The 12,154-nt window shown below is 36.0% G+C and overlaps 2 protein-coding genes across 5 annotated transcripts; one reads left to right on the top strand and one right to left on the bottom strand.

Annotated features, from left to right (window-relative positions):
- On the top strand, window positions 2,109-5,555 carry LOC109711417 (probable fucosyltransferase 7). Of its 2 annotated transcripts, none has more exons than XM_020234433.1 (2): window positions 2,109-2,349; window positions 3,970-5,555. In XM_020234433.1, exons 1-2 carry the CDS (start codon window positions 2,163-2,165, stop codon window positions 5,400-5,402), a joined length of 1,620 nt encoding a protein of 539 aa, XP_020090022.1. In that variant the 5' UTR covers window positions 2,109-2,162; the 3' UTR covers window positions 5,403-5,555. The 2 variants fall into 2 exon arrangements, with proteins under 2 accessions (XP_020090022.1, XP_020090021.1); XM_020234432.1 differs by having other exon boundaries at window positions 3,967-5,555.
- Window positions 5,646-9,000, bottom strand: LOC109711894 (protein WEAK CHLOROPLAST MOVEMENT UNDER BLUE LIGHT 1-like). 3 transcript variants are annotated; one of them, XM_020235247.1, is made up of 3 exons: window positions 8,813-9,000; window positions 8,052-8,510; window positions 5,646-7,679 (listed from the first exon to the last, which is right to left on the bottom strand). In XM_020235247.1, the coding sequence occupies exons 2-3, from the start codon at window positions 8,487-8,489 to the stop codon at window positions 5,898-5,900; spliced, it is 2,220 nt and encodes a 739-aa protein (XP_020090836.1). In that variant the 5' UTR covers window positions 8,490-8,510; window positions 8,813-9,000; the 3' UTR covers window positions 5,646-5,897. The 3 variants fall into 3 exon arrangements, with proteins under 3 accessions (XP_020090836.1, XP_020090835.1, XP_020090837.1); XM_020235246.1 differs by having other exon boundaries at window positions 8,052-8,501; XM_020235248.1 differs by lacking the exon at window positions 8,813-9,000 and having other exon boundaries at window positions 8,052-8,789.

Genomic DNA, 12,154 nt, shown 5'->3' with positions numbered 1-12,154 from the left:
TGTGTTTGGTTCGGGTATAAATAAAAACTGCTTATTTTAGAAATAGATACAAATTCAAGTATAAACATGAATTAGATCAATTTTGCATTTAGATGAATAAGCAGGGATAGGTACAAATTCATTTACAAACAGGAACTAGAGTAATTTTGCGTTGAATGAAAATTGAGTTGTTCCTAGAAATAAAGTAAATAGTATTTGTATGATTAGATTGGAACAAGAGAAATAAGAGTTATAATTTTAAATTAAAGTTATTTTATCTAATTAATTAACATCAAAATATTGTTTAAAACATATATCCCTGTTTAATCAAAAAAAAAAATTGTTTAAAACTAATTTAATAAATTAATAAATTTATTAGCCCTGAATATTGTATAAGACTAGTTGAGTATTCGAGGAAATCCACGTAACAAATATTTTAATAATTATCTTAAATTATATAAATTTGTACATTTCATTTATTCAAAAATTTATAATATAAAATTTAAATTCTAAAAAAATAAATTTATTTATTATACACTATTAAAAAATATTTGCTACATTTAACTCAAATTTAAATAATTGTTGCCAACAATAATTATATAATTTTTATTTTATAAAATTTATATATTAGTGTAGATTTAGGTATACATCGAATATTTTTCTATATTTTTTTTAATTCTGATAAATTTAAAATATAAATATATATTTTAAACTAAACGTATCAAAATTGAAAAGTTAATATATACATAGAATAAAAATAATATATAAATACTTATCTTAAAAAAAAATCGAATGATAAAAATATTTAATAAAAAATAAAATATTAATAGTTGGAGAANAATTAATTAAATATAAAGTATAATTTAAATTTTTAATTAGTTAGTAAATTATTTAAGTTGGATAACTAGTGAAAAATTAATTAGATTAATAGAAATATTAATGGTTGATCAATATAAATATGTTTATGGATAAATACATTAAATTATTAATAATTAATTATAAATAATAAATTAATAATTATTTTATTATTTAAGCAATAAATAATAATTTAAATATATTAATTAGATTAATTAATGATTTAATATCATAATTAAAATTAAATTTATACTGTTATTAAGTTTGTTTCTACCTGGAAAGAAGCTTGTTTCAGAGAAAAAAAAAAAGGTGGAACAGCAGTTTCAACCTTATACTAATTTATTTCAAAAATTATATAACTACTATTTTTAGGTGCTAAAAATCATATTTGGAAACAAAAAAGAAATTAAGGACTTATTCCGTTCCTTACTTCCCAACCAAACATTGTCTAAAAGTTGTAAGGGCATGCAATGATTTGCCAATAACAGTAGGTGTGTACTTATAGAAATATTTAGTGCGAAGTGCTAAGTACAAAAAAAAATATATTTTAATAGAAAAGTACAATTGAGAAATATTTTATTTATTTTTATAAGCGATAGCACTTCTTGCGAGTAAAAATATAACCTGAGAAGGTGATCGACCATATCCAAAAAAAAAAAAAACAATAATCACTTCCTTTCCGCATTTATTTTTCTCCTTTTTTCATGGAGTCATTAATTAACTTTTTATGGTTTTCATCAAGCAAAATTAATTGTTGTTTATATGCACTGTTTGTTTGTTTTTATTTTCTGAGTTAGCCAAATTGTCTAATGATATTTTATTCTAATTTGTATTTTTGGTGCATTGCATTTTTTAAGTCTAAACCACCAACATTATGCATCTCATAACTCATTGTCACCAACCCAAAGAATATCAATCAAAGAGAGAGAGAAACAAAAAAAAACGAGAAAAAAAAATGCGCAGAATAGTAAAACTACACACACCTAACTTCTGGTAGTGCTTGTCATGTTTTTATTATTATTATTATTATTATTATTATTAGAAATAAAACTTTTAAATCGCGTAACTTAACTGGGCACGGCACATCTCAATGTGCAAGCTAATTAAATATTCAAATTGTCAACAGTTGACCATGTTAGAGTACACGTAAGCAAAGTTTGGCCGAGAAAAAATGGTAGTTGTGGTACAAAAAAGAAAAAAAAAAACAGTGGATTATTTTCCCCTTAAGGGGGAGAAAGTGAGGGAATTATTAGAAGGTTTTCGATAAAGAGATCAAGAAGAAGAAGAAGAAGAAGAAGAAGAAGAAGAAGAAGAAGAGGGGGGCGAGGATGGACGTGACGGAGCGCGAGGACGCGACGAAGAACGCGCCCATGTGGTGGGGAGTCGTGCGGCGGCCCGAGGTGGTGCTCGCCGGCTTCGTGATAAGCCTGCTTCTCGTGGTGTGCTTCTCTGGTGTTGGCGGGTGGAGCGCGCTCACATTTTCGTCTCAGACAATTGAAGCAGTAAAAGATAAAGGTAAGCGCCAATTATCTAATTAAGAATTTTTTTTTAATTTACAATTTGATTTATGTAAGTAAAGAATGTACTAACAAACTACGTATGTCCAAACTATGCACCTAATATTTTTACTTCGAATTATTCACTTAGTAACTAAGATAAATTTGTTATCAAATTTATTGCCAATCTAACTGAGGCCTCAAGGCACAAGAGGAACTGTTTGATTCATCCAATGAGGTGCACAAATATTTCACCTTTAGGTTTTGTTATTAAGAATTCAGAGTACCATTCTCACGCAGTTGTAGCAATTATCAAACTAGGTTTTTTTACTTCGATCAAATATATTGAGGGCCACCGACCATTCCTAGAGAAAGTGGCAAAGGGCTGGGTGGTTAGTACTCGAGACCTAAATCCGAATCCTCGTTGATTCACATTTACAGCTAAGTTTATTTCTAAATGAAATAAACGAAGCGGGTAGCGTGCTACCTATCTCTCAAAAAAATATATTGAGGGCCATTTTTAACTTCTGAGTTTCGAGTGAATGCAAATGTCGTTGGTCGTAGGATTTCTGTTTGTAGGGTAAAAGAAAACAAAGAAAATTATTGTTATACTACCATTAAAGCTTTTCTGAAAAATCACTAGTGTGCTGGTGTAGATGAGTACCGTGTAACAATTGATTCACAGAGCGTAGTTAGCATATAATAGCTACTAAAAAATGGTAGCATAAGGAGTATAATTGCACATGTAGTCATACACCTGAAACTTGAACTGAGATTAGTTGTTGCTATGCATTTAACTGTACCGATGAAAGCACGTTATGGCGAAATATTCAATTCGATTCATCTAGCAGATCATTTATCATCACACATAACAACTTCAATGTATGTTCATCATTTATCATTTATATCTTCTACTATATTAGATTAGACATCACATTAATTCATCACCAATAATCTTTCCATTTACATGTCTTAGAATTAGTCATGTTCAAAAAGGGCAAGTTGCAGATTACTACTTAAAGGGCAGATGCAGGCCCAAAGTCAACAGTTCTCCCGTGGTTTCTTTTCTCGATTTTTTGTTCACATCCTATACTGAATTATTTACATCTATATATTTCCTTGAAAAAATTTATTACATTTATGTAAAATCTCTTTACCTAGAGGTTGAATATGCATTTTAGCTATATCTTAAAGGATAAATGAAATTGATTGCAACAGGGTCCCTTAACCTATTAACATACTTTCCAATTAGTCCTCAATTCTTCAATACAATTAGACCAGGAATATCTCATTTTCATTTGGTGAAAGTTATTGGTCAAATTGCAGGAGTAAAATGTCTATATAAATAGCACATATCCAAATACCTATCACAAGTTACAAGCATTTCACAATATGGCGATTTTATTAAATTTTATTTGTATTTTGTGAAGTAAAGGTAGAGAGACTGTACCCACTACCAGATTGTTATCTGTCGTAAGATAGCGATCAGAGCGAAGAACTAAAGAAAAAATCTATCTTATAACATTAAAGATTAAAGATTAGAGACTCAGTAGTGGAATTTACAAAAGAAATGTAGCAAGCAAGGAGTTTTCCGCATCGCTCGCTATGCTGACTTCCAAGGATGTATCATTTGCAGCAGATGTCATGGCCAAAGACAAACTTCTTGGTGGATTACTTTCCTCTGAATTCGACGAACACTCCTGTCTGAGTCGGTACCGAGCCGTCCTCTACCGTAAAACATCTCACCATCTACTATCCCCATACCTCGTCTCCAAGTTACGAAAGTACGAAGCCCTCCACAAGAAATGCGGCCCGGGCACTCCACTCTACAAGAAGTCCCTGGAACAGTTGAAGCACAATCACAGCACCGAGCTCGAATGCAACTACGTATTTTGGAGCCCGATTGCAGGCCTAGGGAACAGAATGCTCACTGTCACTTCTATATTTCTCTATGCGTTGCTCACGAATCGTGTCCTCCTGATCGACCAGCCTAATGACATGGTCGACGTCTTCTGCGAGCCGTTCCCTGGCACCTCTTGGGTTCTGCCCGACGATTTCCCTATTAAGAACATGTGGAGCTTTCACCACCGTACCGAAGAGAGTTACGGAGTTATGCTAGAGAAAGGCTTGATCAGAAATGACCCTAACGTTCCGAAGGAGTCGTTGCCTTCGTACGTTTACGCTCATCTTCCACACGATTACAATACGATGTCGCATAGGCTCTTCTTCTGCGACGAGGATCAGTTGGTTCTCAGAAAGGTGAATTGGCTACTGATTCGATCAGATAACTACTTCGCGCCAGGTCTGTTTATGATTCAACAGTACGAAGATGAACTCCGACGGATGTTTCCGTTCAAAGAGACTGTATTCCATCACTTGGGGCGATATCTCTTCCACCCTAGCAACACGGTCTGGGGACTGATCACGCGATACTATGACTCTTATCTAGCCAAGGCTGATGAGAGGGTCGGCGTTCAGATTAGAACTTTCTTCTGGACACGGCTTTCGTCAGACGACCTCTTCGAAGAAATCATCAGATGTGCTCAAAACGAAAAATTATTGCCGCCAGTCAATCGTACCGAATCGCAGCCTTCAGATACTGAAAAACGAAGGATCTCGAAAGCAACTCTAGTGGTCTCATTGCACTACAACTACTACGAGAAAATGAAGAGCATGTACTACGAGCACTCGACTACGACGGGGGAGATTGTGAGTGTGTATCAACCAACGCACGAAGGGAATCAGCAGACGGAGAAGCAATCACACAACCAAAAGGCGTTGGCGGAGATATGGTTGCTGAGCTTCTGCGACGAGCTCATTACGACATCAGTGTCGACGTTTGGGTACGTAAGTAACGGTCTTGCCGGCTTGAAGCCGCTGTACCTGGCAATGAGTGCAGAGATTGACAAGGTTCCTGACCCTCCCTGCCGCCGAGCCGTTTCGATGGAGCCGTGCTTCCATTCCCCGCCAAACTTCGACTGCAGAACGAAAAAGGATGCTGACACAGGGATGTTGGTTCCACATGTGAGGCATTGCGCGGATGTGAACGATGGTGTCAAATTGGTTGATTAGGCTCATCGAATTTTTGTTTCCGGTTTTTTTGTTTTGTGATATCAGGCTTCTATTTCCTATTTGTAGAGCAAAAAGAAGATCACAGCTGTTTCCTTAGAAAAATTTGATTTTATAGTGTAAGAATCGTAGTTTTATACTTCTTTTTGGAAATAAAGAAAATCAGTTAACAATTTTTTTTTTTTTTTTCCATGATTTCTCATTCACTGCTTCATCTGATCTTCGGGCTACTTGGCCCCGCAAGAGTTTCTGAAAAATTTCTTTTTCAATATCAATTACAAGCTTTCTCATCACAATCTTCAACAAGCTATAACAATGTAACAAGAACAGCGCGGATTGAACACTGTGATTCATGTAATCAAGACATTTATACTCATCAGAAAAAGATGAGAAGCCTGTTTTATGAATAAGTACAGAATATCATGTAACTAAGGAACTCTAGACTTATCAGCATACAGGAAATATACGACAACGACAAAGTTAGTAGTGTACCGTCAATTACTTCAAGGACTGCGCCTTTTTTCTGGCTAAGAACATGACGATCCGCGGAAAGAACGATCTCTTCCTCATCTTCAGTTCCGGTACAGCATTTTGTATATGATCCCTTGGCCTGTTCACTCTAGGACTTAGAGGACCGATGACGCGGCAGGTCTCTTCTTCACTAGCAAAATTTGGGAACTCAGCTAAGCCTTGAGCCGCACCGCTAGCTTTTCTTCGCTGCTCGTGCTCTTCCCTCCACTTCCTCAGCTCATCTTCTATAGCCAATTTCTCTTCCTTAGCCTGCTCGGCCTTCTCTATTGCAACTCTTAAAGCATTTTTGCTCTCTTCGATTTTTCTATGCGCCTCCTCTAGCTTCTCCAAGCTTCTTGCTTCGCTATCCTTCGCCGCTTTGATTTGCTCTACGGCCGAGATAACTCGCTTATTCGCTAGCTCTTCGTTTTCATGGGCCTTCCCGCTGAGAGTGTAGTATTCTTCGACAGTAAGTGTCACCCCAATAGGGGAGCCAGGTTCAAGACTCGCGGCTTGTTCACTCTCCTCTAGTGTTTTTATGGATGCAAGTGCCAGCTTCTCCGATTCTTTAGCTGCCTCGATTTCCTTCAACGCGGCATTTAGCCTATTCTCCATTGTACTCACCCCGGCCTTGGCGAGCTCGGCTTCTTCCTTGGCTTTGTTTAGTTCCTCTCTTGCTAACTGAGCAACCGAGTTTGCTCGGTCCGCATCATTAGCCGCTTGCTGCAGCTCTTTTGGCAGCTCAGCCGTCTTATCTCTCGCTTCATTTTCCTTGGTTTGGATGAACTCAAGTTCGGTGTAGGCACGGTTCAGCTCAGCCTCGAGAGACTGAGCCGACAGAGTTGCTAATCCTTCCTTCTGCCGCAAAGTAGCAAGGGCCGCATTTTCTCTCTCTAGATCAGAATTCAATGAAACAGCAGCGACTCGTAAGCACATCACTTCATCCTTCGCCTTCTCAATGCTAGATTTCACTTCCTCAAGCTCCTTCGTAGTTAGAGCTAAAGTTTCTCGAATGGTTCTCTGTGCTTCCTCAGTACCCCGCTCCTCATCTGCTGTTTTACCTTCCTTGTAAGCGGCTAGCTCCGCTTTTAGATTGAGCAGCAGAGCAGAAGCTGCCTCTAAGTTCGACTTCAGCTCATTCGTCGCAAAAAGCTGTTCATTTAGCTGTGTCAACTCATCTTCGGCTTGCTTGAGCTCATAGTCCCAGCGAATTTTATCCTCCTCCCAAGCCAAGGCGGTGTTAATTCTCTGCTCTTCAGCTTCGATATGCGCAGTATGTGCAGATTCTAACACTTCCTTCATTGTAATGAGTTCCAACATAAGATCCTCGACGGTCTTCTCAATCTCCCTTGATGCAGCAGTGGAGTATTCGGCCTTTCTAACTGCAATATCCCTTTCAGCAACTAAAGAACGATAATCTTTTCGCAGAGCTTCGAGCTCTTGTTTTACCGATACCAAATCTGCAACAGCTGTAGTATGTCTTTCCTTGGCGACCTCGAGTTGAGCTCTCGCTGCAGCGCTTTCGGTACTAGCGACGCCTTGTTCGATCTCTCTCACCCTGAGCACGGCTAGTTCCGAGTCTTGCTTTGCCTGGGCTTCCGCGGTTTGGGCTTTTTCTAGGTTTAGTTTGAGCTCCTCCAAGAGCCTTTTGGTGCTATCCAGCTCCTTTAGTACTCGTGCTTTAGCATCTTCTGCGGCTTCTGATTTTCTCTTGAATTCAGGAAGCTCTTCTTCGACATCCTCAAGTTCTAGTCGGACATTCTTTTGCCTCTGCACGCCGTAAAAAAAGAAAAAAAAAAAATCTCAACAGTATAGCATAATGTACAAATCTCAGTTGAGGAGAATATTCTTTTTCGGTGCATCGATTTTCATGCTGACAACGAAAGAACAGCCTTAAGATTCTACTAATTCAAAGAAAACGTTTCGATTTCATTGAAAATTGTAAGTGCTCCGAGTCTCTGACATTGAATCTGACAATTCTGGAATAACTTCTAATCCTTCTCAGCATGGAATGATCCGACGGAACAGAGATTCAAAATCTAACTCAACTTAAGACTGACGTGAAATGCGTGAGACCGCCGTATGTTAGTAAAGAGCTAGTAAATGGTATGGAATAAGGAAAAGAAAACAAGATTGTGTTACCTCCACGGTAACGGCCTTCTGGGCTTTCCAATCCACAATGCCTCCAAATTTGCTTACAGCTTCCTTAACAGATTCGAAAGGCGCAGCAGTGTCGATGACGCCTGTACCGACAATGCCCTGCTCGGAACGCTTTGATCTTCGGTCGCCAAATCTCATTCGACCTTGCGAAAGTTTATTTATAAACACCTGCTGGACCGACTCCGCATCTCGAAAGTCATGTTGCGCCGATGATGCGTCGGATGTGGCATCTTCACCAGCAGTTCCTGGTTTCTTCGGACTCCGCGATGAACATGATTCCGGTGCAGGGCCATCATGAAAAGCACTTTGAGTTGCCTCATCGGAGCCTTTCGGTTGGTTGTGATGCCGATTTGTATCGATGTTTTCATCAGGGGATGGCGAAACAAGTAGTGGATTCTCTTCGTCTTTATGTTCCTCCATTTTTCAAAGCTTCTAAGGAATCTCAATTAAACGAAAAGAAACTGCTTAACAAGCATAGATACATTGCAATCTATACAAACAACAATATCAATAAGGGAATGAAAATATAAAACTTGCAAATAATGTTTTCTTTCTTTCTTTTCTTTTCTTTTTTTAATGATAAATGGCATTGCATGAATCAGCTGCGTAGCCAATAAATATGAAAAATCTAGAACAAGCAACAAAGGAATCCATCTAAATGATCCAAAAGCTGCTGCAGAGGGATCATCACATAACCATTCAAAGAAAAAGAAAAAAAAAAAAAGATTGAGAAGGAAACTTACTTTACAGGAGATGTTTCGTCGTCATTTTCAGGTGATTGATTGTAGGGGAATGAAGAGGAAGAGAGAAAGGGATTTGGAATGTGGGAGGCGTAAGATGCGGTCCCCCTACACGCAGATGAGATACACACGTGTCTCTCGGTTGCTAAAATTCGCCATTATTTCTCACCATTGGATTGCTATCTCCTTGCCCTTTCATTCGAGCCTCTAAAATTTCCATAATTTTTTTTTAATCAATAAAACATTATCTAAAATCCGAATATCCGAGGTCGGAGTGGGACGCGAAACACCGCTGCCTCATTATCTCGACTGCGACAGGATTTGTAGCTCTTTTCATTCCCTTATTAATATATAATATTTATTTAATCTTTGTAAGGTATAAAAAAAAAAAAAAAAATATGGAGACCTCGAGCAAAAGTTTCTGTAGGAAACGGTCCCTGGTCGCCACCAGGAGACACTTATAATAATTGAAGTAGTAGTACAAGGGATGAGAATTATCCATTCATTGGCCAAGTATTCGTAACGGAAGGACGAAAGCCAGGAGTTGTCACTAGTGTGTCAGAGAATAGTTTTTAAATAATTGTATAGATTCGAGACTTCTTATAGTTAAAAAAAAATTAATAATTTTAGGATCTCAGCGTGGCTTAAATTTAAAATTTTCTGCTTTGATATTATATAAAGTATATGAAATAATCGTTGTATTATTAAAATTTAAACAGCTGCAGAATAATATTTTTAATATTTATATTTAATACTATGGGTGTGTAGTACGATTCAAACCACATGTCTATTTTGGCAATGTTAGATGGGTTCGATAATGGTTCGATAACGGTTTCCAATTTTAGAAAAAAATTGTTTTGTTTTTGCCAAAAAATTTTCTTTATAAGCCGTTATATATATATATAGAGAGAGAGAGAGAGAGAGTCCGGCTACTATACTCTTATGAGTATGATCACCTTCATTAGTTGTTTTTGATGATAAAGCTTTCGTATTGATGATCCATACTGTTAAACGTTATGTAGAGTATTTAAAACTTCTAGAAAATAAATTTCATAATTTTTTGACATTATTTACCTTACAATAAAAATATCTGAGAATTGATAATTTTTAACGGTCGGGGCAGGGTAGTTGCTAGTTTAACGGTGTTAAAAAATCGAAATCAGTTGAATTTTTGATAAAAAATTCTATTCACTATCTAGATAAAAATCAATAACTACGATCTTAAGTTGAAGAATCCAATCATCTATTTGTAGGATATCGTTCGATTTTGACCGTTTATTTTATACCTACTTGATAAACTTTATTATAACTTCAAAAAATTATAAAATTTATTTTTAGAAATTTTAAATACTCTAGATCATGTTGGACTGAGTGGATCGTCGATTCAGAATCTCTATCATCAAAAACGGCTTACGAGTATGAAGAGTTCTATACTCATAAGAGTATAGTAGTATTTCTATATATATATATATATATATATATATATATATATATATATATATATATATATANTATATATATATATATATAGAGAGAGAGAGAGAGAGAGAGAGAGAGAGAGAGAGAGAGAGCTGCTATGCTATCAGAAGTATGCAGAAGTTGATGCTTTCGACTTTTTAATTCTTGGATCAAAAATTATATGGTTAGTATAATTGCGGTCCTCCAAGGGTTGAGTAGTACCTCTAGGGCTAAGTGGTCCCCACGTGGTTATAGTATTAATCTAAATGTTAGAAATAATTAAAAGGGTTGATTTAAGGGTCAAAAAGTCAGAAGCACCAGATCATTTATAATTCTGATAGCATAGTAGGTATAGGGCTAGTGTGCTATTAGGAGCACAGCAGTCCTTATGCTCCTAACTTTTTAATCATCTATTAATTTTGATGGATGGTTAGTTTGAGAAAGAGAAAAAAAATAGAGAGAAATTCAAAAAGAAGACAAATTAAAACACTCAATTTATCTCCAATTTCTCTTTTCTCTCTCATCCTAACCATCCATTAAACTTGATGGATGGTTAGGAAGTTAGAAGCACAAGAATTACTGTACTCCTAATAGCACAGTAGTCTTACTCAAAGCTACTATGCTATCGGAAGTATAGAGGATCTGGTACTTCTGACTTTTTTGCCCTTAAATCAATCGTTTTGATCATTTCTAACATTTGTATTAATATTATTACTCTGTGGAGACCACTCAACCCTAGAGATACTACTCAACCTTGGGGGGATCGCAATCATTCCAACCGTACAATTCTTGATCCAAGGGTCAAAAAGTCGAATGTATCAAATCGTCTATACTTTTGATAGCATACTAGCTCTACACACACACACATATATATATATAGTAGGGCTACTGTGTTATTAGGAGTACAGCAGCCCTTGTGTTCCTACCTTTCTAACCATCCATCACTTTTTATAGATGGTTAGGAAGAAAGAGAGAAGATAAATTAAAGAGAAATTTATAGAGAAGATAAGTTGAGACACTCAGTTTCTTCTCAATTTCTCTTTTTTCTTTTCATCTTAACCATTCATCAAAATTGATGAATGGTTAAAAAGTTAGGAGTACAAAGATTGCTGTGCTCATAATAGCACAGTAGCCTGCTTTCTCTCTAGCTATATATATATATATATATAGAAAGAGAGAGCGAGAGAGAAATAGTAATGATTATAAAAATGGATATTAACAACTGTTCGTATACTATTAATAATATTCTAGATAAACTCTCTATCTATATTGTATGTTTAAAGTGTATGAATTTATTAAAAATCATAACATCATGTATGTCAATATATCAACAACTTACCAAAGCAACAGTAAAGAAGCAAAGAAGAGATGGATCAAATTTTTTTTTTTTCTTTAAGAAAAAGGTAGCATGCTATCTGCTTCATTTATTTCTTTTAAAAATAAACTTTGTTAGAAATATAAATCAACTAGGATTCAAATTTGGAATTTTGGATACTAACCACCAAGCTCTTTGCCACTTGCGTTAGGGACGGTCTATGAGATGGATCAAATCTTAATGTAAAATTTCGTAAGCTAATCAGTAATAAAATTATATGCAATACAAGTTACTTTTAAACCCATTTTACAGTTCAAAATGTCTAAATTTCACTTTTAGTGCTTCAAAAATTTAAAAAGAAAAATACCATTTTGTGTGATTGTCATAACAAAGTTGGCAAACGAGGTAAGCCAAATCTTAAAACGACTATTTGTCTGCTAGAAAATTGTATTGAATCTTCTGCATTTACTGCTGCTTCTCTCACAACAAAGGTTACCGAAGAAACAAGATTTTACTTTTTTTTTTGTTCATGATGAGCATACAAATTTACAACAAATTAAATCAGCCTCAAC

Source organism: Ananas comosus, linkage group 6 (genome assembly GCF_001540865.1).
Source record: "Ananas comosus cultivar F153 linkage group 6, ASM154086v1, whole genome shotgun sequence".
Taxonomy (NCBI): domain Eukaryota; kingdom Viridiplantae; phylum Streptophyta; class Magnoliopsida; order Poales; family Bromeliaceae; genus Ananas; species Ananas comosus.
Note: the sequence above shows the minus strand (reverse complement) of the source record. Positions and strands in the feature narration are given on the sequence as shown.

Excerpts from the sequence above, each read along its gene's own strand:
- LOC109711417 (XM_020234432.1), top strand. The coding sequence starts at position 2,163 with ATGGACGTGACGGAGCGCGAGGACGCGACGAAGAACGCGCCCATGTGG. Across the intron at positions 2,350-3,966 it reads TGAAGCAGTAAAAGATAAAG|CAGATGTCATGGCCAAAGAC; the intron begins GTAAGCGCCAAT and ends TATCATTTGCAG.
- LOC109711894 (XM_020235247.1), bottom strand. The coding sequence starts at position 8,489 with ATGGAGGAACATAAAGACGAAGAGAATCCACTACTTGTTTCGCCATCC. Across the intron at positions 7,680-8,051 it reads AGAAGGCCGTTACCGTGGAG|AGGCAAAAGAATGTCCGACT; the intron begins GTAACACAATCT and ends TACGGCGTGCAG.